The 26,099-nt window shown below is 47.8% G+C and overlaps 4 protein-coding genes across 6 annotated transcripts; 1 reads left to right on the top strand and 3 right to left on the bottom strand.

Moving 5' to 3' along the window:
* Positions 1–3: 3 nt before the first annotated feature.
* map3k2 (mitogen-activated protein kinase kinase kinase 2) lies at positions 4–8,421 on the bottom strand. Of its 3 annotated transcripts, none has more exons than XM_026301852.1 (18): positions 8,095–8,421; positions 6,766–6,788; positions 6,184–6,256; positions 5,799–5,917; positions 5,381–5,421; positions 5,201–5,300; positions 5,007–5,120; positions 4,525–4,621; positions 4,176–4,306; positions 3,322–3,401; positions 3,047–3,111; positions 2,817–2,909; positions 2,500–2,739; positions 2,277–2,425; positions 2,047–2,178; positions 1,740–1,869; positions 1,532–1,612; positions 4–235 (listed from the first exon to the last, which is right to left on the bottom strand). In XM_026301852.1, exons 2-18 carry the CDS (start codon positions 6,769–6,771, stop codon positions 30–32), a joined length of 1,857 nt encoding a protein of 618 aa, XP_026157637.1. In that variant the 5' UTR covers positions 6,772–6,788; positions 8,095–8,421; the 3' UTR covers positions 4–29. The 3 variants fall into 3 exon arrangements, with proteins under 3 accessions (XP_026157637.1, XP_026157635.1, XP_026157636.1); XM_026301850.1 differs by lacking the exon at positions 4–235 and adding an exon at positions 801–1,307 and having other exon boundaries at positions 1,435–1,612; XM_026301851.1 differs by lacking the exons at positions 4–235; positions 6,766–6,788 and adding an exon at positions 801–1,307 and having other exon boundaries at positions 1,435–1,612.
* Positions 8,422–9,347: 926 nt separating this feature from the next.
* On the top strand, positions 9,348–12,476 carry sumo1 (small ubiquitin like modifier 1). Its single transcript, XM_026302229.1, has 5 exons — positions 9,348–9,459; positions 9,792–9,866; positions 10,039–10,116; positions 10,200–10,271; positions 10,589–12,476. Exons 1-5 carry the CDS (start codon positions 9,448–9,450, stop codon positions 10,655–10,657), a joined length of 306 nt encoding a protein of 101 aa, XP_026158014.1. The 5' UTR covers positions 9,348–9,447; the 3' UTR covers positions 10,658–12,476.
* Positions 12,477–12,804: 328 nt separating this feature from the next.
* LOC113127102 (claudin-34-like) lies at positions 12,805–14,305 on the bottom strand. The gene has a single exon (XM_026301358.1). The coding sequence runs from the start codon at positions 14,283–14,285 to the stop codon at positions 13,383–13,385; it is 903 nt and encodes a 300-aa protein (XP_026157143.1). The 5' UTR covers positions 14,286–14,305; the 3' UTR covers positions 12,805–13,382.
* Positions 14,306–14,702: 397 nt separating this feature from the next.
* Positions 14,703–25,570, bottom strand: LOC113127112 (protein Shroom2-like). The gene is made up of 12 exons (XM_026301375.1): positions 25,476–25,570; positions 25,263–25,280; positions 25,044–25,166; positions 22,420–24,694; positions 22,029–22,084; positions 20,585–21,127; positions 19,584–20,069; positions 18,138–18,309; positions 17,498–17,770; positions 15,808–17,064; positions 15,571–15,727; positions 14,703–14,814 (listed from the first exon to the last, which is right to left on the bottom strand). The coding sequence occupies exons 1-10, from the start codon at positions 25,568–25,570 to the stop codon at positions 16,792–16,794; spliced, it is 4,314 nt and encodes a 1,437-aa protein (XP_026157160.1). The 3' UTR covers positions 14,703–14,814; positions 15,571–15,727; positions 15,808–16,791.
* Positions 25,571–26,099: the final 529 nt, after the last annotated feature.

The raw sequence follows: 26,099 nt of genomic DNA, 5'->3' as shown, positions 1-26,099 counted from the left end.
AAAAAAAAAAAAAAAAAAAAAAAAGAAGGTCAGTTTCCAGTACCGCCCGCCAACCCTGTGAGGGTCTGGGTCAGGGTGTGCTCACCAGTCGGACAGTGATGTTTACAAAATGGCCAGAATGTAAAGCCTGAGCCTGGACACCATGAGCTCAGACCACAGGGGACAGAAGCAGAGGAGAACAGGAAGCGTTCAAAGAGAAAACCAAGTCGTCTGTCACAAACGTCTGTGACCGGCACCCCCTACTGGATGAGCCCGGAGGACTGGGCTACATCTTAGGACCACTTGTTTGGAAACGCGCATCAGCCACACAAGCAGCACTGCAAGGCTTTCAAATCGGAGTGTGAAGGCAGATAAAGCAGAGGAGCTGAGGTGGGACCAAAATACCAGGAGTCCAGTCAGAGAAAGGCAGAAACAGACATCACAGCTGAGCTGAGACCAGCTGGACTTGGGTAAACGGCGTGAAGGCAAAACAACACTGAGAACGACGGATTCTCCCCCAACTCCACACTCACCCCACACTGCGCTTCAAAACAGAAAAGGCACACGGCGTAGAACGAGGAGCGGGGAAGGTGAGAACACAAAACATTTCAGAGGACAAACACGAGGAACGGAGTGAAACTGTTTCTCTGCATCGTCTGTAGCAGCGGCCCCAGATATCGCCATCGCTCTGGGTTGTGGCGGGAGACTACATTCTGGGGTCGGGTGAGCGAGATGGGGTATGGAGGGCCGATCCAGAGTCAGGCTTAGCAACACCGACACATCCCACTCCAAAACGTGAGGAGACAAACGGTACAAACATAAAAAAGGAGTCGCTTTCATTGCTTTCAGGAGGAAGTGCTCGGCCCCTCCCCGTCTGACAAATTAAGGTGCAACTTGCGGAGAAAACTAGAATAATTCATGTCCTCGATGGCAGCCTCACACAAAGAGACAGGCGGAGCAGGTCCTTGCCCACACGCTCCACCTTTACCAGCGAGCTGTCCTGGTCCATGTAGCTTCAGCGTGGAGGTGGAGGGTGGAGCCGAGGCAGGGGCGCCATCAGGTAAGGCCGTGTCTGGCAGGCAGGTGGGGCTAAAGGTTCAGGGGTCGGTTAATGTACAAAGATGTGCCTCAATAGCTCATCCGCAGACGGCCGCTGCTTGGTCTCTACAAAGATCCGTTTGAGGAACTCCCGGCAGTGGTCCGACACGTGGGCGGGGAGAACCGGGTTAGTCGGCTGGGTGGCAATCTTAAAGATGGCTGCCATGGCCTCAAACTCCGCCCAAGGGGGTCGCTGGGTCAGCATCTCCACAACGGTGCAGCCGACACTCCTGAGAGCAAAACAAGAAGAGCTGACGTCAACAGTCATCTGGGATCATCTGGACTGACACCGTGTTTACACAGACTGCGTCCACATCACAGCTGCGTTATCTAAACCAGAACCTGTACTGGTCTTACCAGATGTCAGCTTTCCTGCCGTAGCCCTCTCCACTGATCACCTCCGGGCTCATCCAATAAGGGGTGCCGGTCACAGACTTGATGCCTGTTCCTGACAGACAGATGGTCTGCAGCCGCCGACTGGCTCCGAAGTCTCCCAGCTTCACGTTCCCCACGGAGTCACGAAGGATGTTGGCTCCTACACAAAGAGCACACACATTTCTGAGCTCAGACAACCTGCTTTGCAACCAGACTCCTCTAAAAACAGAGCAAAGACTTCTTCCAGTTTGAAAGTAAGATCCCCTCAGACCAACAGTGCACCTCACCTTTGATGTCCCTGTGGACGATCATGTTGCTGTGCAGGTAGGAAACGCCCTCCAGGATCTGCCGGGTGTAGCGGCGCGTCACATTTTCCGTCAGTGCTCCATACGACTTCAGCTGGTCCTTGATGGAGCCCTGACACCACAAACATGCAGAAAGTTGTCAAAACATACAGGCGTCCATTGCATTGGTGTAAAAAGCAACATCAGCAGCGACATCCTTATTTGGTGTTTGCTACCAGGAGAGTGAAATGAAACAGACAAGACACAATGTGGACTATTCATTCAGACTGTTGTGCACACGTGCACTCACTCCAGGCATGTACTCCATGAAAATGGAGAGCGTCCGCTCCATCGTGTCCCGCAGACAGCCGTAGTACTGCACGATCCGCTCGTGGCACAAGTTCTTCAGAAGCTGGATTTCACACTCCAACGCACTCACCTCCTGAACGGGAGAAAAACACGTCCGATATTTCTCTACTGCTGCTGTGACACGGCGAAGAGCCCACAGCCGAGCTTCAGTTCTGCAGAGCAGAGTCTCACCTTGCTGGTCTCCGGACTCTCCGGGTCAAACTGAACCTGTTTCACTGCCAGTTCCCGTCCAGTATCTGCGTCATAGCAAAGGAAAACCCGTCCGAAGGCGCCCTGACCCAGAAGTTTCCCCAGCCGCCAGTTGGTGGGGGCACGAGGAGCTGGGGGCAAACACCACATGGAGTCAAATCACTGGAAATGTTTAAGTGGCAGAAAAATGAGAAGGACGACTTACAGCGGCTGGGCGGGCTGATGTCCATGACGGACAGGGTGGGAGCAGCAGTCGGATTCGGGTTAGGCTCAATGTCGCTGCCCCTTCGTGGCCGTCGGGCCGGCCCTGGGGCCTCTTCAAGGTCAGGAGTGAAGACGCTGCTGCCGCTGCTGGTGCTGGGCGACTGCTCGGTGGGACTGAAGTTAACCGGTGAGCGGAAACCGTGAACCTGTGTTCTCCGAGCCCGAGGGAACGTCTTCCTCCCTGCAGGAACAACCAGGAACGGATTTAGCATCAATCAGGAAGCTGTGCCACAAACAAACAGTGAGGTTAATACCCACCATCGCTGTAATCCTGAAGGCCAAAGGGAATGCCGTAACGCCGTGGATACGTACCCCCTTTCCCTGACTTCTCAAACACCGGGATATCGTACTCTGCAGCGAAGAGGACAACAGTGAAGAACAACACAATTTGTGACAAAAGACAGAAAGGGGGAGCAACTTCCTGTGGCTGAAGGTGGGTGGAATTTAACTTGTTTTACTCGTGAGCTTTACATCTGTGGCACACTTACCTGGAAAGTCCTGGTGGTTGTCTGGGTAGCTCTGTGCTCTGGGCATCCTGGACTTGGGGTAGTCACTGCAGGAAGACACCAGCAAGAGTTAACACTGAGTGTCACACTTCATTACCTGCAGTCAGGCATCCTCCCATCAAGCTTTAGTGTGGGTCTACTGCAGAAAACAGCTGATCTGAGTGGGTGCAGACACGCAACATTAAACGGTCCTGAATAATTGATGGAGAACAAACAACAGCGGGTCTAGTGTCTGATTACAGCACAGAGGACCTGACCTGTCCAGTGGACTGTCTAAAGAAGGACAGCTTCCAGATGCCGAGTTCTCCGGACTGCTCATGGACAGTGGGTCCAGCATCTGAGGAAAAACAGAAAGTCAAAAAAGAAACTTGCTTCCTTTCCGTGCAGGAGTACATGCTTTTATTAGAGCTTCCTCTTTACTGATCTGATGCCTTTGTCCCAACTCTACAATATTTCCTGTTTTTGTGGTTTCCAATGATGATTACTGCAGACCTGCAGCAGCCGTACGTCCGTGCTCAGCTGCATAATTTCAGAATCTCCACAGACGAACAGCATCTCCACCACCAGACTGATTCTTAACTCCCCGAGTTATGACTGTTTCCTATAGCAGGTAGGGCCTGAGCCGCCATCTTTGATTTGGTTCGAGTTGAAAATCCTGTTGTGCCTCAGTGGACAGAATATTTTAGCAACCAGAAGGCTCACAGAGTCTTTGTGGGTTCTACAGACTCTTCAGAACCACAGTAAGTGTCTTTCAGACATCACTAGTTACTGACACTTTAATCTGAGAGGGGAAAAACCTTCTTATACCGTTATAGACTGACTTCCACAATGACCACACAGAGGGTCAGCTGCATCCGTAGACCATGTCCATGTACCTACACCCTGATGGATGCGAGGGACCTGATGCCTGTCAACTGTCTGCAGTGGACAGAAAGACTCTACAGTAATCCAGCAGCACAGCAAAGCGAAGAGGAATAACCTGGTAAAAATAACGTTCAGCTGCTGCAGAGGCCACAGAGATTCGTAGCACCCACTAGGCCATGATGGAAAGTCCAAACCTCGCCCTAAATACTGATCAGCACTGTCCGCTCAGCTGTGACAGAACGTGTACCTGGTCCATGCTCTCTGGGATAAACTCTCCCTCGCTGTTGATGCTGGTGAAGGAGCCGTTCCTCGCCACCTGCTGCAGAGCGTCGGGAATGTATCCTGGAGGGGGAGAGCTGCGGTCCGTCGAATGGGAACCTGACATTGGTTGGAGACAGGCTGGTTACTCGGGAGGCGGATTTTATCAGAGGTGACACTAGAATTACATCAGCATGTCTGGGGATGAATGATCTTCCTCTTATTTTAAAGCCAAATACTAACATTCAGCTTCCATTTGGTTTTACTGTTCCTATTGCAGTTGGCTGGTTTATATATAAACACATTTATTTAGAATCGGACCACATCACATTATTCACCTATCAAAGCCAGCATGCTCTTCTTGTCTGCGACCCTGAATCCTGTGTTGTCCAGCTCCTCATGGGATGGCAGCAGGTCCATACTGGAGGAAGAGTTCTGAAGACACAGAGAACCCAAACAAATCCCAATTTAGAAACCACACACAGTGGTTTCCACAGCATCACGAAACAGCAAGGGACTCACAAGACAAGTTAACTTCTGCTTTTTCACCACATTTGGAGTCTAAAATCTAAAGACAGTATTATGTTAATTTTAGTTTTGCGCTCTCTGCCCTATTACACCATAGGAGAGAAAAACCAAGCTGCTGTGACGCTGCCAAATCTGTCACAATAGACTAAAGTTTCCTCTGGAGACATGACAACGCGCCTGATGATTCCTACACAACAAACACCCTGATCTCTTCCATTTGTCAGCATCACCATCAAACTCTACATGGTGTGAAAACCGAGCAGAAAGAGAAGAGAATCTGGCAGTTGCTGACCTGAGACGACATCTGCAGCACCAGGAGGATCTTCAAGCTCTTCATGTGAACACTGCGATCCAGCAGCTCCACGGCCTTATCCAGGTCGTCCTGAGTGGTCAGTGGAATCACCAACTGCAACAGCAAACAAAGATGCCGACATTTAACTACGTCATTTGATGTCAGCACTTGACATGTGTCTTTTAGGGTCGTACCTCATTGTTGGTGTAGTGAAGGTCCATGGTCTGACCGAAAGCCACTCTGGCTTTGGACCTCAGGTCGTCCAGCTTGACAGGCCGAGGGAACTGCAGGATTCTGCACAGAAGAAAAAGAGAGGTCAGAGGTCAGAAGGGCACAGCGACAGGTTTGTACCGAAAACATAGTCCGACACTCACCTCCTCTCCCCTTTGAACTCGAACTTTACTCTGACATCATTCTGTCGGAAACACAAGCACATTAAATTCAGCAACACACATGAAAGTGAACAGGTGAGATATCGGATGACAGGTGAGGATCTCAGTGAGCAAAACACACTGTCCAGCACCTGATCTTTACTTTAACCTGGGCCATTCTGAGGAAGTCACATTAAGACTGATTCATGTTTGACAGAATACACCACAAAACAAAAAATTTGATCCAAAAATTGTTGAAATCCAACTTTTCTAACATGTAGAAAAAAGACCCAGGGTGTTTTATGGTCCTGTGTGAACCTTAGACTAATTGCACATTAAAACAACCACTGTAATGGATCTGTCCGGGCTCTTCACCCCTCACCTCTGCCCAGTGCTGTGTTTACTGCTCTGACTGGGTTACCTGGTTCTTGGGTGAGGAGGCTTTGGGTTTGCCCAGGTCTGACAGGAACATGGCAGGACGGCTGGAGCGGTGCAGTTCGGCCAAGTCCTGCATGATCGAGTTCAGCGCCTCCTGCTCATCTGAGGGACCATAAAATATAAGCAACATGAGTGTCTCTTACAAAAACATGTAACAAATGTTTTCTGCAGCTCTCCTGCAAAAACTAAATCTCTCAAAATCTAAAAAACCCCAAAAAATGACTTGTCTCAGAGACATGCAGCAGTTACACAATTACATGCACTTACACCAACGCACATGTCAGAAGGAATCATTGGCCAAGCAATAAAAACATTGAAAAAAAGAAAGTAGGTTTGGTGGCAAATAGTAACTTAAGACAGACACATACCCATCATCGTGGCACGGCGATTGACCCACGAGGCCAGGAAAGAGGATTCTCCCATCAAAGGGATTCCTTTCTCCTGCAACAGCCAAATTACAACATCAATCCTGACGTGCACGTCATCAGGACAAGTCAGAGCCTGAAGCTGCTGACTTATCAGCAGATCTGTGAACAGTGACTGTGAGTCAGAAGATACATGAGCAATTTCTATCACCAGGGGTTCTACAAGTTTAGTACAGTCCAGTTCAACCATGTGAGACCATTACATGTCACATCCACAATGGGACAAAACTTTGATGGGCAGGAGTCTGGAGGTTGCTTTGTTTGTTTCCTGTAGTTTTATCACAGTATTATACATAAGTACTGATGAGAGAAAGAACTACAAAAAAAAGAAATCTTATATGCCACATATATGAACATAACCGAAACATCATCCACCATTTGTATGAATTTTCAAAATCAAATTTAAGTAATTTGTAGGCCTGAAAAGTTCATTATCGCATTTTAGACTTTTCACGTGACCCCTGACAACCCTGATCACCTTATTGTTAAAATCATAATGTGTGTAGTTGGTGTCATTGCAATCACCTGCATGGTGGACGAACAGCGAACTGCAGTAATAAACATGACAGAAATCTGACTTAGTAGCAATAATAAAAAAGAAAGATATTGAACAGTTCAGTTGAGATGCATAAAGTAAGACAACACAATGTTGTCAGAAATTTTACACCGCAGCAGCGATCACTATGATGCAGCAAAACTGTGAGAGGAACCGACTGAAGGAAACACTGGATTTTACATGATGTTTGCAGCATCATCAGAAATTGTCAGGCATTGAATTTTCTGCTTCAGTCAAAACCAGACTTTGCTTTTCTGGCCATTTCTCCAGATGATTTGTCTGGACTGAGCTGCCACTTTACTAAACACACACAGTTAAAAATCAGCCTGACAAATCTTCATAGAGAGGATACGTTTTAGAAAAGTTCAAAGCTGGAGGTCACTGTCCTGTGAGTTTGGTCCAACAGATTCAGACCAAGTTGGACAACAACAACAACAACAACAACAACAACAGACTGAGTCAACGTCTCCACATGCTGTGTGTAATCTGACCTGTTATTAAAATTTGAAGTAGTATTTGAAATAAGCAGGAAGAAAAGGACGAATGGATCATCAGCAGCACAAATAAAAGTACTTACACAGATTCAAAGTACTGCTACATACTGCGTTTAGCAGCCTGTACTATAGTACTAATGCAGTAATGTCCAACACAATAACGCAGGAGCAGATTTAAAAACTGTTGGATCGATAATAATCGATATTTTAATAAATGTGAGCTGTCAATCAGCTGTGAACTGTCAACATGGGCCCGACTGATGAGCAGCTGATTGGGTATTGATGAGTCTCCGATCATCACTGATTGATTACTGTCCGTAACTGACGTAAAATCTGACCAGCACATCACGTGGTCGACAGTCATCATTGTTAACACCGTGGCCAGTGATCCAGCGTCTGTGCTCTCAGCTTTATCGATTACCAATCACAACATTAACGTTACGTCGACACATTATTAGCTTTCAATTAACTTGCTAGCGTTAGCCGACCCGAAGCTACAATTAGCCAAGATTAGCTAAATGCTAAAGTTGCTATTTCGTTCAACCATAAAACCGCCTGAACAATGATTGATCCCGTTAGGATCAAATGATCGATTGGTCAATTCAGATCCATTGTGCGATTTATGGCGTTGAGATATCGCCAAACACGCACAGATACACGCACATTAATCGACACGGGAGCTAATTGGCTAACGCTAGCTGTCAGGCCAGGGAAGTTGACAGGCAGAGCTAATGCTAACGTTAGCAGCCTTTACCCGAACATAGCCCAGGTCCGACCCGAACCGCTCCGAGTTTATGATCCTACCTGAGGCTTGGCTCGGTGTGTGTTCACCTCCTCATCCACAGGCCCGGCGACAGGAGCACCGGGCCCCGCGGGGACTTTAGCAGTCCGGGTCTAACTTCACTCGGGTCCTGCAGGGCCACGACGACGAGGCCCAGCGGCTCAGCTCAGCCGGACCCTTCCGGGCAGAACGATGCCGAGATAATAGCACTGACCGAGAATCCAGCACGATGTCCCCGAACCTGTGCGGCGACAAACGGCCCCGTTAACCGACGGTTTTCATGTTATTGCACTTTACAGCCTGGTTGCTCCGCTCGCTGCTGCCCCGCACAGGCGTCAAGCTTCCGGGTCACTGACAAACGACCACCGGAAGTATATATATTTTTCTGGCAAAATAAAATACTCAAACTGTGTCGGAAAGGGAGTTACATAGTTCCCAATTTATATTGACAGTTACTAACCGGAAATGTCATTTATCAGTTTGGCGTACTTGACGAGTCTTGACCTCCAACCTCGTTGTAAGAGTCCAACAAAAACAACGTGTGTTGTGACAGAACGGTGTTAGTTTCCTCTTCCCTACCACTGAAACCTGTCAATAATCAATAAATACATCTGATCGGCTTATTTTCACTGTAACTTCCACCTTTATCTTTACTGACACTAACATTTTTTCCTATAATATTGATACTTATTTCAGATCATTCAATACAAAGACTAAATTTAATTGGACACTAATTTCATATTGTATAAATAACAGAGCTATATTTTCATCTTTCATCTTTATGGCAAATTACACAGTAGATTATAGGCTACCTGTAATTTATAACTGGACTGTTTTTGGAGACAAACTACAAGCCAAAGACCTTACATGCGCTGGTCTAATTAGGAAGCTAATAACAATGGACATGATATATAGATGCTAGAGAACTGTAAAACTTGTTAAACCTGATTTTTACATGCATTTCTTAATGGGCTTTGTACAATAATGGACATATGTCATTAAAATAAACTGATTTCCCCAATTGTTGCCCTTCTCATACTTTGTGAAAACATTGCATTTTAATCACTTAATGTTTATTTGAATAGGGAGAACTATAGCATTAGCCTAAGCTAATTTACAATAGCTACACAGTGAAACTTTTTAAATGACAGAAAACCCTGAGCTAGCTTCACGAACAAATGAAAATGTTTAATGCATTACGAGATTTATGCCAAACTATAGCGTGCTTTTACTTTGTATACAAATTATTTAAGTTTCGACAGGTTCTTATTTTGAAGGCACCGACATCCTGCGTCATTTCCGGCTGATGCGGGCTAGCGCTCAGAGCTAACGCTGCACCTATTGTCAGTCCATTTTCCAGCACACAGAGCAAAAACATGTCAGATACGGTACGATACGAACCTTAAACTGTCTATGTTTCTCTGTCATCTGCATGAAAAGGACGCAGGGTCAAATTAACGTTTCATGCCTCGTATCTTGTTATCGAATATGCTAACTGTTAGCTCCTGTAGCCTCAGGCCCACTGCTTGTTTAGCCTAGCCTAGCCTAGCTTAGCTCAACTTAGCTTAGCTTCAGTTTCAAAGTTGTGTCTGGAAACAAGCAACAGACGCAGTTTGTGACGATCGACACTCGGAAAAGCAGCGACGTGAATCAGATCTGTTTGGAATTTGTAGTTAAACATGTTGTGCTGCTAATTTTTTCTTTATTTGTTGTTGTTTAGGAGACAAAACCTTCGAGCCAAGAGGGGGCCGACAAGAAGGATGGAGAGTACATCAAACTGAAAGTGATCGGTCAGGTGTGTATCGATGGATGCAGGTATCGGTTATTGATCAGAGTTAAATGCTGGTTTGGAGGTGAATGATCTTCTGTGTGTGTGTTTGTGTGACGCCAGTGTGTGTGTGTGTTATTATCACCTCGTATGTGACACAGCACTGAAGTCATTTCCTAATCTCCAAACATGTTCACAGGACAGCAGTGAAATCCACTTCAAGGTGAAAATGACCACACACCTAAAGAAGCTGAAGGAGTCCTACAGCCAGAGACAGGTGGGACCAGACGGCCCCGAAACAAAGCAGTAACGACATCTCCAAAGACTGTGCTGGTAAATGTCCACGTTTGTGTCTTCCAGGGCGTCCCTGCGAGCACGTTAAGGTTTCTGTTCGAAGGACAGAGAATTGCAGACAACCAGACTCCGAAAGAGGTAAACTCGTGACTTGACTCCACATGTACCTTGTTTTAAAATCCTCCCTTGTTTTAAAATCCTCCCTAAACCCTTTAGCTCCTACTGACTACACGACCCAAGTTCCTCTGCTGAGAAACAAGGGGACATTACTGCAGCTTGTGGCACCTGAAGTTAAAGTAACTCTGGCCTGCCTTATGATGAATGTTGTTTCTGAGTTAGTTAGTCACACACTGACTGTTACACTTCGTTTGGGCTTTTAGGGTTAGGGTTAGTTAGTCAAGTGCTGTGTTACTGACTCGGCTACTAAAACGTGTCTCTGCTGTTGTTGATGTCAGCTCGGGATGGAGGACGAAGACGTCATCGAGGTGTATCAGGAACAGACCGGCGGGCTGTGGAACGATTAAACTTCCCACATTTCTAATCTTTTTTTCTTTATCTTATTTTGTATGTATGTACATGTTTTTGTTCTGTTTCAAACCATCTGGATCAAATGCGACTATCAGGGCTTCCATGTGTGAGGGCAGGAAGGAGAACAGAGGCCGGGGGAAGCACGAGGATGCTCACGTTGTTGACCGGAGCTGTAGCGTTCACCACATTTACACGTTTTTTATCCTGCTCATTTGAGGCGTCAGCAGGGACACGTGAAGCTGCAGCAAAGTAATAGTTCACCCAAAAACCATATCAGTGAGGGCCCTCGAACAGCTTTGTTTCAGCTTTCTGTGGGCGGAGTCCAGCTGTTTTTAGAATTAGAAAAGTATGACAGGAAAATTATTTCAATATTCTGAAGCCAAACTGTTGCACTCAGGGTCCAAAACAATTTATATTTACTAGTTTATCAGGCTGATTTCTAGAAGTGTGTTTGCACTGGTTTGATCATCACCATAGCAGAAAACTACGAATGCTTTGAAAATTACTAATGAGGGTTAAATGTAAATGTTCCATCGTACTGAGAACATTGAGATCAGATGTGCTAATGACAAAACACGGCTGCAGCAAAACTGAAGTTTGAGAAAAATGAAACAAAGCAGCGTCAGCCCTCTCACACAGTTTTTGGACGCACTATTCCTTTGAGTTTCTTTGCAACGAGCAGAATAAACACTGGCATCATCGAAGGTTTCCCTTGTACAGGAAGTAGAAAAATCTGCTTGCACTTTGTGTTGGTTTTCTTGGGAACGTGACGGGCGCAGCTGCAGTTTGATCCACACAAACTGCTGCATTACAGGACAGGCTCTGTCACTGTCAACTCTTTGGTTTCCATTTCCACCCTCTGTCTGCACCATCACATTGTAAAACCATGCTAATAATTGACCTGAGATTAGATTTTTAAATAATTGTGCTTTGCTTGTATATGTTGTATTCAGTATTAGAGTGTTTGAATGATATGCCACATGTATCCAGTGTCGTCTTTTATTTATATCTGAGGGTTTAATTCTGTAACGCTGTATCTAAATATATTGCTGTTCTTGAAATATTCTGCTGGCCGGCAGTCACAGTGTGCTAAACTGATGGTTCTGGACTCCAGCAGTTTTTCTAAGGAGCACTCGTACAAACAGCAGGAACATGTCACACTGTGGCGTCGGCGCTTCTTTTTGAAAGCTTCTGTTTTCGGAATGGAACTGAATCTGTACTGTACCAAGCTCCTCAGGGAGGTGAAGGTCAGCAGCAGCCTCACACGTATCTCAAAATACGGAGAGAAGCGAAGATATTGGTGTGATAGAGAAAACTCCACTCCTGAAGGCTGAAATAACCAAACCGCAGAAAAAGAAAAGGTGCTGATGTGTGTCCACAGTCTGGTTGTTTCATTCTTCACCCATACTGCCAGATTAAGCTGCACCTCTGGGACTCCTTTGCTTTTCTTGCACATAGTCTAGAAACTGTCTCCACTGCCGCACAGCATGTAAGAAGCAGGAACATCCACTTTAAAATCAAACATGAAACCGCCATCATTTCCCAGAGGTGTATGGATCAGAACATAGGACGTCAAATATCGCATCAATTGGATTTTCTCCTCCTGACTAACTTGTCACTTTTCCTTCGTGTCTGTGAATGGTTGAGGTGGACGGTACCCCACCAAACCCCCTACAGACAGGAAGGGCTGTGAACGCAGCATGAACAGTGACCTGACAGAGGAGACGGTCCTTTGTTAGAGGAACGTTGATACAGATGGTTTGAAATTCTGGAGATGAGCTTTCTGCTTTTTTGAATAAAATATTTAAGAAAAAACTGTTGTGCTTTGTACATTTTAATGAGTCCGTGGAACATGACGGAGTATGTTTACTTCTGTACTGTATTTAAATACTATTTTAAGCAGTAGAGGAAGAAGTACATATTGCTGGTATCTTGGGAATTTCCCCCCAGGGATCAATAAAGTTTGATGATCAGATTTTATTGGATCCATCTGATTCTGAACAGGAACTAAAGTTATCAGATAAATGTAGAGCAGGAAAACAAGGTTTGACTGACTTCAGACTGACTCATTTGTTGAATGACATCTCACCTGGACACACCTGGATCTGTGCAGCTGATCCAGTCTTCCTGCAAATCCTCTTAGGCTGCATCTGATTGGATGGAAGTGTCACAGGTTCAGTGGGGGTTCGGTCAGGGACTTATCCTGAAGGGACAAAACGATGAACATGCAACACGAAAGTCTAATTAAAGAGGGAAAAACATCTTTACTTTCTATAGTGACGACATTTTCAGATGTGAGAGTCAAACTCAGTCCACATTAAAGAGACGATGTTTCACAAAAATCCCCACATAAACCTGGTTCATCATAAAATCCAACTCTTTAACACAATAAGACAAGGATGGGGCTCACACTGTGGCAGGATCCATGATAGAAGGTGTAGGGAAGTATTGCAACATATTCATGATTATTTCTGTAAAACGACACGAACAACAGAGTTGACAACACTGCATCTTTACAGAAAACAGGATTTATCTGCAGTGAAAGATGTTCCAGCTGAGCCACGTCTTTATTTCCACAGCATGAGGCTTTGGCCTCACGTCTGTTTTCCTCCTGTGAGTAGAAAATACAGTTTGTAAGGGATGAGCAGCTGCGTCACAAACTGAGGGTTGATTCAGAAGAAACACTGTCTCAAAAGTCCGGTTCCTTTTGTTCATGTGAGATCACAGTTCTATAGACGTAAACGCTGGGTTGTCTCTTCCCCTGGAGCCTGCTGAAGGCCCCCGAGCCTCAGCCCCAGTGGGTGCCAGGTCCATCCCATCCTGGTGCAGGTCTTTTCGGAGAGACCGCTGGATCTTTGGCTGTGGGGGCTCTGGGAGTCTGTACGTACAGAAAATAACCCCAGAGATGATCATCAGGCACATTCCCACCATCCCCACCCCAATGCCACAGCCCACGTGCTGCGAGTCTGGGGCTCGGGGCATTTTGAACTCAGGGGGGAACCTGATGGTCTGATTGGTCACCACTGAGCACAGGTTCCACAGGAGAGGTATGAGAGACATGGCGGCGGCCAACAGGCACAGTGCTCCGGCAGCGAAGAACAATAAGCGGATTGGTGAGTTCTTCTCCATCCCAAAGTAGATGTTCTTCAGTGCGTAGACCCCCCCAGCGTTCCCACACAGCCCCACCAGCAGAGACAGCAGCATGAGAACCTGCCCCGCCACGATCTCTGGTGGCGTGAAGGCCTCGCTCAGGCTGATGTACCTGCAGTGCATGTCCTCGAAGCCAGGGGTCACCAGGGTGTGGCTGTTGAAGCAGGTCCTCCAGATCCCCACCCAGGCCACTCCAGAGCTGATGACCTCCCTGTCCGACACCAGCCACACCCTCCACTCGATGAGCCCGAGGGCCACGGCGGTGAGAGTCCAGCCCATGCAGCTCAACCATAGGGCGCCGAGCTGGGCGTGGCCAGTGTGAGCCAGGTACATCGTAGCAGGAAGTCCTGACCTCACAGGCAGGTGGCAGCTGTCATGTCGTTTGCAGCTCCTGAGTCTGGTTTCCTCTTCTTGCACTGAAAAAATTCCCAACAGTGAGTTTATGTGTGGTCTCCACTCTGACGCGTGTGACATGTGATAACACACTAACACGACACAGCCTGTGCTAACGTTAGCATGCTGCCACACTACAAGGCTTTTATTGTGACAAAACCACTAAATAAACGTCCTGAGTCTCCACTGTACGTGGGAAACACCTGGTTTCACTGGTTCAGACAAAATTAGACCATCCAGGTCCAGATTCATGACGATTCCAGTTTTCTTCTGAGCAGAAACAAACTGTGGTTAAATGACATTTACCATGTACGTGACACTAAAACTACTCAAAGAATCAAAACTGTTTTGATCATTTCTAGATATCTTGAAAATGAAATATTTGAACGTTTCAGTGACATAAGAGGAATTTCACAAATATTAATTAAGGAAACTAATAAAATTGTGTCTAAGCGAAAAAAGTGATGGAAATGATGTGTGAACTGTTTCCTCACATACCTGACTGCTGTTTTCTGAGCCGTCCTCGAACTGAAGCTGAAAACCTGGAGCAGGAAGATTTTCTTCTTTCCTCAGCACTTCCTCATCTTCCCAGTTTCCCGTCACGACTCAGCTGTAAATGATTGACAGCGTACAGGTGGTTATTGGTACTGTCAGTCCAGGTGCGTCACTGCTTTTAAAAACCACCGTTTTTACAGCTGAGTCTGGTCTAAGTCGGCTGTTTCAGAAACTCCTTAAAATCCAGGTCAAAGAGAAAAACGTCGATGAGCTTTAGTGCTCACATCACCGTGGAAACCAAGATCAGGATCAGGTCTGTGAAACCGATCATTTTGGAAAACAGCTCAGATTTGACCAGTTTGCTGGAAAAATCCAAACTAAAATCTGAGTGTGATGACAGAAAAAGTGTAAAAAGAATACACTGAAAATTCTGTAGTCCCTAACCCACACATTTTAAAAACTGCTGGTGATGAAGTGGGTCAATAAATCACAAATCTACATCCCCCAGTAATTATCTGTCTCGTTACGTCAAACGCAGATAAACAGCAGATTCTCAGACTTTAACCTAAACAGCATGTGTGGTCACTAAAGTCATGGCTCAGGAAACAACAGCTCAGATATTCTGTTTGCTGATGGTGGAGCCTGAAACACAGATCATTTAGTTCAGTATTTATTTGGTTCTGGAGAGGAAACATCACGGTCCTTTATCCCGAGGGGCAGTAAAACGGCTGTAAAGTGACGTTAAGTGTTTGGGTTGTTGTTGAGCAAGAGGAGAAACCAGGTCACCAGCTCTGACCATAAACAACATGAAGAACATCTGTATTTCCCACTTATGGGGAAAAACTTGGCTGCCCCGCCCACTGCTGGTTACCTGGATCAGGTGTGTTCAGTCAGGCATGACGTTAAACATCTGTGGCATCAGCGAAGCAGTGAAGCAGCAGCTTCAGTGTCTTCTGTCCCACATGACACCACCAGATGGTTCCGTTACTCACCTGTCCCTCTCGTTTGGCTTCAGGGCAGCTCCAAACCTGCAAGCGAGGCAAAGTGAATTCGGCTCATTTGCAGACTCTGACATGAAGAAATTAAAAAAAAAACAACACATTTTTACCTGTGGAGACCAGCAGATCAGGATCTGGAACAATCAGGACCTGCAGCTCAAAGCCTGGACCAGGACTTTATCTGTGCAGTTTGATTTGGTAAATAAAAATCACCTCACAACTGGACTCAGACGTGTGTCAGCTTCGTCTCTTTATTGCGTCGGCTTGGTGACAGAGGGCTCTGCATACATGAACACACTGAAGCACTAACTTGGAAATAAAGCTCCACAAAAACACAGCAGCTGCACCTCAGAGAAGAAAAGCCAAGCTCAGAGAATATTTCATCTTCAGGAGCAAATGTTTCTAATGCTCCCATGTGACGTCCACAGAGTCCAACAGAGGAAGGAGCAGCAAATAAACCTGCACGTTTGGTCGACAAAATAAAAACAGTGAAAAACTCAAACTTCATTTTATCAGAAAAGTTAATCAGCAGGGAAATTAAATTAGCAGGAAAGCTTTCACGAAAGAAGCTCAAATAAATTACTAGGAAATAATAAAACACACGTGATGGAAAGTCAGAGTCAGCCCGACAGAACAAATCTGCACCAATCCAGTACCGAGCAGCGACTCTGCTCGGCCTCTTCGCCGTGGAGGAAACTCAACCTTTGTTCTGTCACCATTTGTCCAGTTAACAGCGAATGTTTCAGGAACCAAACCTTGCGCTCTGCCTGCACAGAAGGTTAGAGTCAGTCACTGATTGATTCTACTCTGGTTCATCTTCTCAGCATAGATCACCTCAGATGCTCAGATATCAGTGTGCAAAAACTCCAACAAGCCTCCGTTATCTAAACTTCTTATTCCTAAAGGGCCATGAAGGAAACGTCCCCCGTTTCCTAAAAACGACGTCCCCGTACAAAAAAACTGCAACAGCGACACGTTCTCTAGGAGACTTAATCACTGACCACGGTTTGGCAGCCACACAGAGAAGACAAAGTCCAGACAAAAGCTACTGCAGCTTCTCCGTGGAGCAGAGGCTGGAAATCCAGTCCGACACATCACAGCTGTGGCCTCTGCTCCAGCGGCAGACTGTCCACCAGGCACTTGAGCTGCTCCTCGCCCAGCTTGATCTTGTCCTCCAGCTTGCGCTGCTCAATGATCAGGGCCGATTTCATTTTGACAAAGTGGCGGTAGTCGTCCAGGCTCTCCGTGTCCAGGTGGGCCTCCATGATGCTGTAGACGAGTCGCTCCCGACGGTCCAGGTTCTCCTTCAGCTCCTTGGCGTCTTCGTGCTGCCGCATCAGCAGCTCGCGCTTCTCCATCAGGGTTTGCTGGGGGAGAAGGGACATTACTTATTATTCTCCATCATCACCTACGACAGGGCGTCCTGTGAGACGCGGGTCCCACCTGGACAGATGAACAGCCAATCACAGGGCTGCCACACATCACACACCTACACACATTCACACCTACAGGCAATTTAGAGTCACCAACCAACCTGACCTGCATGTGTTTGGACTGTGGGAGGAGAAAACCCACACAGACACAGGGACAACATGCAGACTCCACACAGAAAGGCCCCGGCTCCACCTGGGTTCAGACCCTAATCCTGACCTGCATGTGTTTGGACTGTGGGAGGAGAAAACCCACACAGAAACAGGGACAACATGCAGACTCCACACAGAAAGGCCCCGGCTCCACCTGGGTTCAGACCTGCTGCTAATTCTGTATTTTCTGCCCCTGTTATGTGACCAAGGCAGTTACCTTCTCTTCTGGTGGGGCTTCGTCCTCCAGGGTGTTGAGGGCGTTCTCCACTCGGGCGAGCCTCCCCGACAGCGACAGCAGCAGGCTCACCACTTTGTCCAGGTCGCCCACAAACATGCGGAACTTATCAAGCTGGTTGGGCTGACAGAGGCGCTGCACCGTGGCCTCCACCTCGCGGCCCAGAGTCTCGTTATCCTCCACGTCGTCCTGCAGGCTCTGACGTGCCTCCCGGAGCACATCCAGCTTCCTCGCCAGGCTAGAGATGAGCTCGTTCTGGAGAAGATCAAGAGAACATCAACAAATGCAGTCACTCAGCACAAACTACATCTGCACACACAACCTCTTAAATTCCTGCTGCTTCCAAGAGACCTGCTGTTTGACCAGGTGTGAACCCCCTGAGCTCCTAAACTGCCACCATGCACAGACTGAACTGAAACACGTCCTGGTCTCTCCACTGCCCCCCCTCCTCCATGTTGATGTTTCCCACACTGAATGATGACGACAGGCGACATTGTGCAGAGGAGGGAGACGTTAAAACGACCACATGGATTCTGATCTGACCGTTCTGACGGACAGGAGTCGGCTCTAGGACCACACGTCTGTATGAGCGGCCTGTCAGAAACTCACAGGAAAGATTTACCTTTTTAAAGGCCAGGTCGACGTCCAGCTCGTCCTCGGAGTCCTGCTCCTCCAGCTGCTCCTGCATGTCCTTCATCTTGATGAGCAGCTCGGCTTTGGGAGCTGACGTATTGTAGTAGGAGGAGCTGGGGACCAGGGAGGCTGCTGCTGAGCCCGACACGTCCTCCTCCCTCCTGCCGGAACCAGAGACAGACTGATCTGAAACCAAACTGGCATTAAATCAGTCATAAACCATCATGTTTGTGATGACTCTAATTTTGTGTAATGTGCAAAACTCAAGCAAACACAAACAAGTCCTGTCTTAACGTAACTGCCTCGCGTTCGTTTTAGATTCTACTGTTCATGTTACCACCTGCACTGTCTGTCTTTTCACTTCCTTTGATGACTGAGATGTTTGGGAATGGATCGGTCAGTAAAGTGGAGATTCAAGGGTCTGACCAGCAGGGGGCAGCACAGGAGAACTGGACAGAGAAATTAGTTTCTCATCTCTGAGCTGAACATGATTTTTCTTTTTCAGTGAATAAGAATAAAAACTGGAGATTCAGAGTTTCAGCAGGAAGTGATGATTAAAAACCAGTTTTCTCTGCACAGACTGTTTCTGTGTGGGAATCACTACATTCACCTCTAGAGGTACTACTCAGACTGTTTACTGCAGTAACAGTAGAAATACCACAGAGTAAAAGTACTGCATTCCAAATGTTACTGCAGTAAAAATGTTAACTACCTTATATACTTCTAATTTGAAGTACTTTATATACCGCTGGGTAGCTGACGTTAGCTACCTTATATACTTCTAATTTGAAGTACTTTATATACTGCTGGGTAGCTGACGTTAACTACCTTATATACTTCTAATTTGAAGTACTTTATATACCGCTGGGTAGCTGACGATAACTACCTTATATACTTCTAATTTGAAGTACTTTATATACCGCTGGGTAGCTGACGTTAACTACCTTATATACTTCTAATTTGAAGTACTTTATATACTGCTGGGTAGCTGAGGTTAACTACCTTATATACTTCTAATTTGAAGTACTTTATATACTGCTGGGTAGCTGACGTTAACTACCTTATATACTTCTAATTTGAAGTACTTTATATACTGCTGGGTAGCTGACGTTAACTACCTTATATACTTCTAATTTGAAGTACTTTATATACTGCTGGGTAGCTGACGTTAACTACCTTATATACTTCTAATTTGAAGTACTTTATATACCGCTGGGTAGCTGACGTTAACTACCTTATATACTTCTAATTTGAAGTACTTTATATACTGCTGGGTAGCACTGAAGTAGAGCAGGAAAAAGTACAAGGTTCTGACATGTAGTGAGGTCCAAGAATGAAGTAGAAAAACATGGTTCACTCCAGTGAAGTACAAATATCTCAGTACTGTACTTGAGTAAAAATGCCAAGTTACTATCCAACAAACTACATTTCCCACCTTCCTGTGCTCCTTGGTGAGGAGGTCGGCAGCTTGGAGCCGACAGAGACCCTCCTGCGCTCGTGGGCTCCCTGCAGCACCTGCTCCTCTGGGGGGAAGAGTCCCTCCATCAGGTCCATGGTGGTCTTCCTGCCGCTCTGGTCTAAGACGTCCACTAGAGATTTGTCTCTGCCCATGACATCTCTTGCCAGCTCCTCTGTCTTGGCATCCTCCTTAGAGCCCTGGACCCCCACTGAGCTGGACACAGGTACTGATGCCTGGCCTGAGTCCTGTGGGACGTGGCGGGTGTAGGCGCTGAACATAGAGGAGGCCCGGTGCTCTGCAGCTCCCAGGGAGGCGACGTAAGGAGGCGGTGGCGGCTGGAAGGCGCCGCAGGCCTCAGGGTTTTGAGGCAGGTAGGCTCGTCCCTCCCCATGTGAGCAGCTCACGATCCTCACGGGGACTTTCCTCACCGGACTCTTCACATCCATCAGTTCCTGTGCCAACCTGAGCAGTAAACACAAGTGTCAGCACTTTATCTTGCCAGTTACTGTCACCAAGTCGCCAAGCTGCCTGCTTCCTCCGTCCAGCCTGAAGCATTTTTATTCAAACAGGCTTTTCCAATGATGAATTCATCGTTTCTTCCTTCACATAATTAATCCTGCACAGGTAGTTTCCTCTGAATGCTTAGAAAGACATTATAGTTTCACAGATGAAACATGGGAAACATGATGTGACAAGTCATCTGTTAATTTTAGGGACTTATTTTCACAGTTCAGCCTTCAGCAGAGCTTCACTGAACCAAGCAGCTTTGACACTGTCCCAGTGGGAGAAATGTTTTTCTAAGGAAGTCCTGATCCCCGTTTCTAATTCCGCCCGGCCACAGAGGCTTTAACTACATTTTCAGCTTGGATTCGTCTCCAGCCACAGAAAAAAAATCAACAACACATCAGACTTGTCTACATGTTGTTTACAACATGGGGCGGCAGGGAGACGTGAAGCCCTCTGGCTAAGCTGCTTACCTGAGTGCTGAGTCCTCCTGCACGGCCGGGGGTTTGTCAGTGAGTCTCAGCGGTGAAAAGTGTGGTGAAGGAGAACATGCTGGTTCTGCCACAGGAAGAGGCAGGATGGTCGCCAGGTTTTCCCGCTCGGTTTCCGCTCGTCCTTTACTCACGTCTGGCTTGGTCATCCTGCTGAGGTGGGGGGAGCTGACCGGGGTGGGGCCAGGAGAGGAGTCCAGGCTCAGAGCATGGTGCTGGGTGTCAGAACTGGATTGAGGCTGCAGCGCTGCCACCTCTGCCTGGGCACAAGAGAGGAATTCCTGGGAGGAGGATGTGGTTTCTGGGCCTAAACTGGGCCTGGGCAGCGGGTGGAGACTCTTGGTTTGTGGAGGCTGGGCTGGTTGCTGGGAGCCAGCAACCAGCAGGGCCCGAGGGACAGGGCCCGAGGGACTGGCAGGGTCTGGTTTGGTTCTGTGGTCAGGGAGGCATGGGACCGGGCTATGGTCAGGCTGGAGTCGCTGCCTATTCTCCGCCCTCCCTCTGCAGGTCCCAATGAAGCCAGACCTGATCAGTATGACAGCAAAAACACACCAGCGTCAACAGACGCGCACAGAGAAAGCAAGAAACACATCTGCTGGTCTGAGCAGCTGAAACGTCTTTAGATTTCAGATAACGACAGAATCATGAGGTGGCTGCTCACTTTCTGTTGGCTTCTGTGACAAAAACACTAATTTCCTGATACAAAGGCTCACGTTGTCTTTACCAAGGAGGACCTGCTGCCCAGTCCTCTGGACTTAACAGCCCCTGTCAAGCCTGCTGGTTCCTCCACCTGTATCTGTTAACACGCTGGGGGGCGTGACAATGGCCCACATGTACTGGGTGTTTTTCCAGTGGGACTGGGTAGAAACTGGGCACTGGGTCAAACCCACAACATGAGTCAGAGGAAGTTTGTGGCTGGTTGAGCCACAGCTGCACAAAAACATCTGTAGCTAAAATAAACGCTGTCATTCTGTGGGCTGACACCAGAACAGTCTGGGAAAATAAGGATCACACTTCAGCCCGATGTGTAAAGTCCATCAGTGGTTGTTCACCGGGCAAAGGCACAGGCCTGTTTATTTGATCCACAGCCACAACAGGCTGGATTACATGTGAACACAGACTTAAAGAAACATGGTGAACGTAAAGCAAACCTGCACAATTGAGCTCAGACCACACAGGCTTCAGGTTTACTTCCTGAGTGGAAGGTCTGCTGACCTGAAGAGGAGAAGGATCCAGCAAATGATCACAGCAGATCCAGGTGTAGTTTACTACCCTGGTCTAGGAGATACTGTCACTTGACACAGGAACCGAGACCCGCCCAACACCTGCACCAACCCACCTTTCTCTGTCCTGACCAACCACGTGCTGTGTGACTGGGTTTATAGTTTGGAGCTCTGGTTGTTGTCTTATCTGTCACTAGTCTCACCTGGGGCTGTAGGGGCTCTGCTGGGCCTCAGGGTCTCTCCATGTTACAGGAATATTCTGTAAACAAAAGGTAAATGGACACAGCATTAGTTTGTTCACACTGTGTAAGAATTGTGTTTACACTGCCCTCTTGTGGTCGGGTAAAACTGTTACCTGTCAGGAGTTCAAGCAGAACTAGTGCTGGTTTCTTCTACCTTAATCTGAACCAGGCAGTTTTACTTGTTTTTAAAAAAAAAACAAAACAAACAAACAAAAAAAAACAATCTACAGCTCTGATTTCATTACTGGTCCTCTCATTTCAGATCATCCCCTGAAAAGACTCGTGTTGGTACAGATATTTTGAAAAGCAGACTAATCATTCAGAACTTGAAAAGCACATAACTGTGGCCCACCTGTGTGCAGAAGTCTGCAGAAGGGGAAGACCTGGACCTCTCGTGGACACAGATGTCATCCTCCTCAGCAGCTGTATCCAAGATGTTCTCTGCGGAGTGATACCTTCCCTGGGTCTTGGCCTCCGACGACTTCTTCTGTTTGCTCCACGTGGCCTGGTATTCAGCAAAGGTCCCAAGCCTCTGCTGATCTGGAAAGACCTGCTTTTGTCCCAGGCTGAGGTGGCTGGGGTCTGTGGATGGATGAGCAGGCTCGACAGGTGAAGTGGCCTCTCTGGTTTTGCGTGTCCCACCAAGGTCCATGTTTGAGTTTGTATCCAGGCTGGACTTCAGGACAGGCCTGGAAAAGGATGGTTTGGCCTCAAAGAACTTTTTCCGTTCGCCAAAAGCTGTTTGAAGTTCTCCTTCCACTCCTACTTTATCAATCTTGTCAGGCTCTGAGAAAGAGTGCGTTCTCTTCACCTGGGAGAAGTGCTTACGTGCTCTAATGCGTCCATTAGAGGAGACTTTACCCACTGGTGCCTCTGAACCAATGGGCTCTAGGTCTCGTCTCTGGAAGGAGGTGGCCTGGAGGACTCGGGCCTGTGCCTCTTTCAGATGGTCTTTGTAGGTACTCGAGAAGCACACACCAGAAGACGTAGAAGTCTCTGTGGATCGCCACTTCTCTGTCTCTTTATCCTCCACATCACACATCAGGGTTGCAGCACTGCGGCTCTTTTGCAGCTGAGCCCGTTTCTGCTGGATCTCTTTGCGGAGCGTTGTGGAGTAACGGTCGCTGCGCCGATTCACTTTCCCTCCGCCCATGGCCATGGCGTCACTGGTGGACCGGACTCCTGTGGTTGTAGCAGGTGGTTGCCTTTCAGTCAGGATCCCACTTTCCTGCACCAGGGAGTGGAGAAGAGGAGTCCTCAAAGGGGATATTTGGTGGTCTTCTTGAGGCACCCATGGGTCTCGATGCCTTAAAAGACCAAGCTTACGATTATGACTTGGATGTGCCGGGAAGTGTCTTTTCATATCATTAGAGAGTCCTTCACCTCTCTTCACAGCATCTTCTAGGCTGTGGCTCCGAACAGACTGCTCAGAGGTTTGCTGGTCATAATGGAGACCACTCCCCACATGGGAGGGGTCAAGTGGCTCCTTATTTTCAGAGTAGGGCATGTGGGACTGAGGTAGAGAGTACTTGACCTTAACATCTGTCTTCAAGGAACTTAGGAAGCCTGGCTCGTCGCTGCTTATCCAGTGGTGTTTCGCTGTTTCCCCCCTCTGGCCCTCGACTTTGCCCTGCCTGGACTGGAGCTCTGTGGTCTGAACTGAACGCCTGCTTGCCAGGCTGCAGTGTCTCCCACCCACCAGGTTTGGGTTTGTGGAGTGCTGTACCTGTTTGAGGCTGAGCACATCCTGGAGGCTGCGATAGTAGCTTCCTACACTCTGGGTCTTGTTGGGAGTCGCTGACCTTGTCTGCTGGTAGAAGGGGCTTTCGTCACTGAACTGCCTCTGGTGGGCAGGTAGGTGGGTGTAAGGAGGCTGTCTGACATCATTACTGGACAAGGAGAAGAGTCTGTTAGGGTGCAGCTGGTTCTGGTTCGGGACAGCTGCCACATTGGGATCCAGGAACTCTTTGGTGGGTAAGGGAGTGTAGCTACGTCTGGCTTCTGGGGTTTTGTCCTGGTGGGACCTGAAGATGTTGTGGTTAACTTCTGTCAGTTTTTCAACTGATCTGCCATGAGTCTTTGATGGACCACCAGGCCCTTCAGGGAACGGGAACACCTTTATGGCAGCAAAGCCGTCACTGTGGAGGGGAGTTGGTGGGGGAGGAGGAGACTGGGACTGCTTCTCTGGGACCTGCCACACTGGGCTGATGCTGGGTCGCCCTGCAACAGAGACTCGAGAGGCTGGCCGTTCCTCCACCCATGACCCCTCCCAGTTTCTGCTGTCCAGTGTTGGCTGGAGGTACCTGGGCCGCTCATCCTGTTGAGGCCTGTTGCCCTGAACGCCCTTAAAGAAAATGCGTTCAGAGCTGGGGCCCCTCCTAGCAGATGTGCTGAGGTCATGAACAGGAGGGCTGGAGGTGCCAGAGAAACAACTGAACCCAGGGTCCCTTCTGGCCGCTGGCCTGAAGAGCGGCTCAGAACTGCTGGTGCATGTGGCGGGGGAAAGACGAACCGGTGGGTAGGGAGGGCAGGGATGCTCCAGCTTCTCCATGTTGATGACTGGGCCGAGCTGGCTGGTTAGCTGGTCCTGGGGGATCTGGTCCTCTTGACTGGATGACTCTTTGGACCTGGTATGTGATGTCACAAACTATAACACTTGAAAACGATTGTTATGCTACGTCATAATTCTGCCAGATCCCATCCAGAGGCAGTGCCAATGAATGTGGTGTACTGAATCCAGAACCTGGTTTAGCTTATTGTTCTGTACCATAGACCTCCATTGCTGTCCAATAACACAGCAGAAAGCCACATGGTTCTTCTTCACCACAACATGAGATGAGGCGTAATGGAGGCCGATGGTACACACCAATAAAATCACCGGCTGCGACCAGCATCACCACCGTATCAGGCCTGAGGGAAAAACCTATTTTCTGCTGTTTAACACAGACAGAGGCTGACAGAAAACCTAAATCTCACCTGGCCTTATGTTCTGGAGGCCAGACTGGTTCCGGTGGGGCCTCTCTTCTGCCAGGCTCGGACTCCTCTTCTGTCAACCTGGAGGGGTGCCAGGAGTGGGCCCGTGAGCCCAGACCATTCTTCCTAGACAGGAAACAAACCTGTTCAGTTTTTGTCTAAACAATTAAATCCTGTATTCTGGTATGATCCAGTCCAGCTGGACCATAAACTTGCACATACCCTTTGAAGTGGCTCCTCCTGAAAGCATGTTGGAAAAAAAAAACACAGCAGGAGCCAAACATCAGTGTGACAAACCAACTGACAGCATGTGAGGAGGCCCCCAGCTAACCCATCACCACAAGGGGCTAATGAAAAACCACAAAGCACAGACTGGACAGAAAACACCAATCAGGAACTAGCAGCAAACACGGGGGCGTGGCCAGGTGACGGTACCTCATAGAGCTTCGCAAAATCTTGGTGAGGAAGCTCCTCGCCACGTGAAGCTCGGGTTCTGACGGCATCGCACGCGAAGACGCAACATCAACCATTTCAGGTCTGGCAGCAGGTGAAGGAAGAACAGAAGAGGAGGTGGTGGAACATCCACAGAACAACAGAAGAAGAACTCAGTTTCCTTCTTTGTGAAGCAGGACAAGAAGTCTCATTTTTTAAACTTTAAACACCAACTTTCATTTCTCTTCAAACGCAGACAGAGTCCCTGCTGCCATGACATCCCTCTCAGAAGGACACAGTCCACATGGACCAACCAGAGGAGAACCAGGCCTCAGTCTATGCTGCAGTAACCAGAGGTCACTGCTCAGATCACACAGCTCTGTCTCTCTGGGCTTCTACTAATTAAACACTCAGCTCAGTAAGAACAAACAGCTCTTGGTGTTCGACTTACGTTTGTAGTGCGACCAGCAGTCGTACTGCACCGTGTCAGTGACTTCAGGAGAAAACTGCACAAATCCAGAACAACCACATTAGGACTAAACCCCAATAGAACACGGACTCATCAGTCCCCCCTAACATCAATCAACAGACGATCGGTTACAAAACATGATCCATGACTCACAGCAG

Source organism: Mastacembelus armatus, chromosome 2, assembly GCF_900324485.2.
Source record: "Mastacembelus armatus chromosome 2, fMasArm1.2, whole genome shotgun sequence".
Lineage (NCBI taxonomy): Eukaryota > Metazoa > Chordata > Actinopteri > Synbranchiformes > Mastacembelidae > Mastacembelus > Mastacembelus armatus.
Note: the sequence above shows the minus strand (reverse complement) of the source record. Positions and strands in the feature narration are given on the sequence as shown.

What these genes read in the sequence shown, in the direction of transcription:
- LOC113127112 (XM_026301375.1), bottom strand. Translation starts at nt 25,570, where the DNA reads ATGGTTGATGTTGCGTCTTCGCGTGCGATGCCGTCAGAACCCGAGCTT. An exon ending in CCTCCAGAACATAAGGCCAG is followed by an intron (nt 24,695 to 25,043) that starts GTGAGATTTAGG and finishes ATCACATACCAG; the next exon opens with GTCCAAAGAGTCATCCAGTC. An exon ending in CAGAGCCCCTACAGCCCCAG is followed by an intron (nt 21,128 to 22,028) that starts GTGAGACTAGTG and finishes CATACTGATCAG; the next exon opens with GTCTGGCTTCATTGGGACCT.
- map3k2 (XM_026301850.1), bottom strand. An exon ending in GAGTTCAAAGGGGAGAGGAG is followed by an intron (nt 5,301 to 5,380) that starts GTGAGTGTCGGA and finishes TCTTCTGTGCAG; the next exon opens with AATCCTGCAGTTCCCTCGGC. An exon ending in TCCCAGAGAGCATGGACCAG is followed by an intron (nt 3,402 to 4,175) that starts GTACACGTTCTG and finishes GTTTTTCCTCAG; the next exon opens with ATGCTGGACCCACTGTCCAT.
- LOC113127102 (XM_026301358.1), bottom strand. Translation starts at nt 14,285, where the DNA reads ATGTCACACGCGTCAGAGTGGAGACCACACATAAACTCACTGTTGGGA.
- sumo1 (XM_026302229.1), top strand. An exon ending in AGTCCTACAGCCAGAGACAG is followed by an intron (nt 10,117 to 10,199) that starts GTGGGACCAGAC and finishes TGTGTCTTCCAG; the next exon opens with GGCGTCCCTGCGAGCACGTT. An exon ending in ACAACCAGACTCCGAAAGAG is followed by an intron (nt 10,272 to 10,588) that starts GTAAACTCGTGA and finishes TGTTGATGTCAG; the next exon opens with CTCGGGATGGAGGACGAAGA.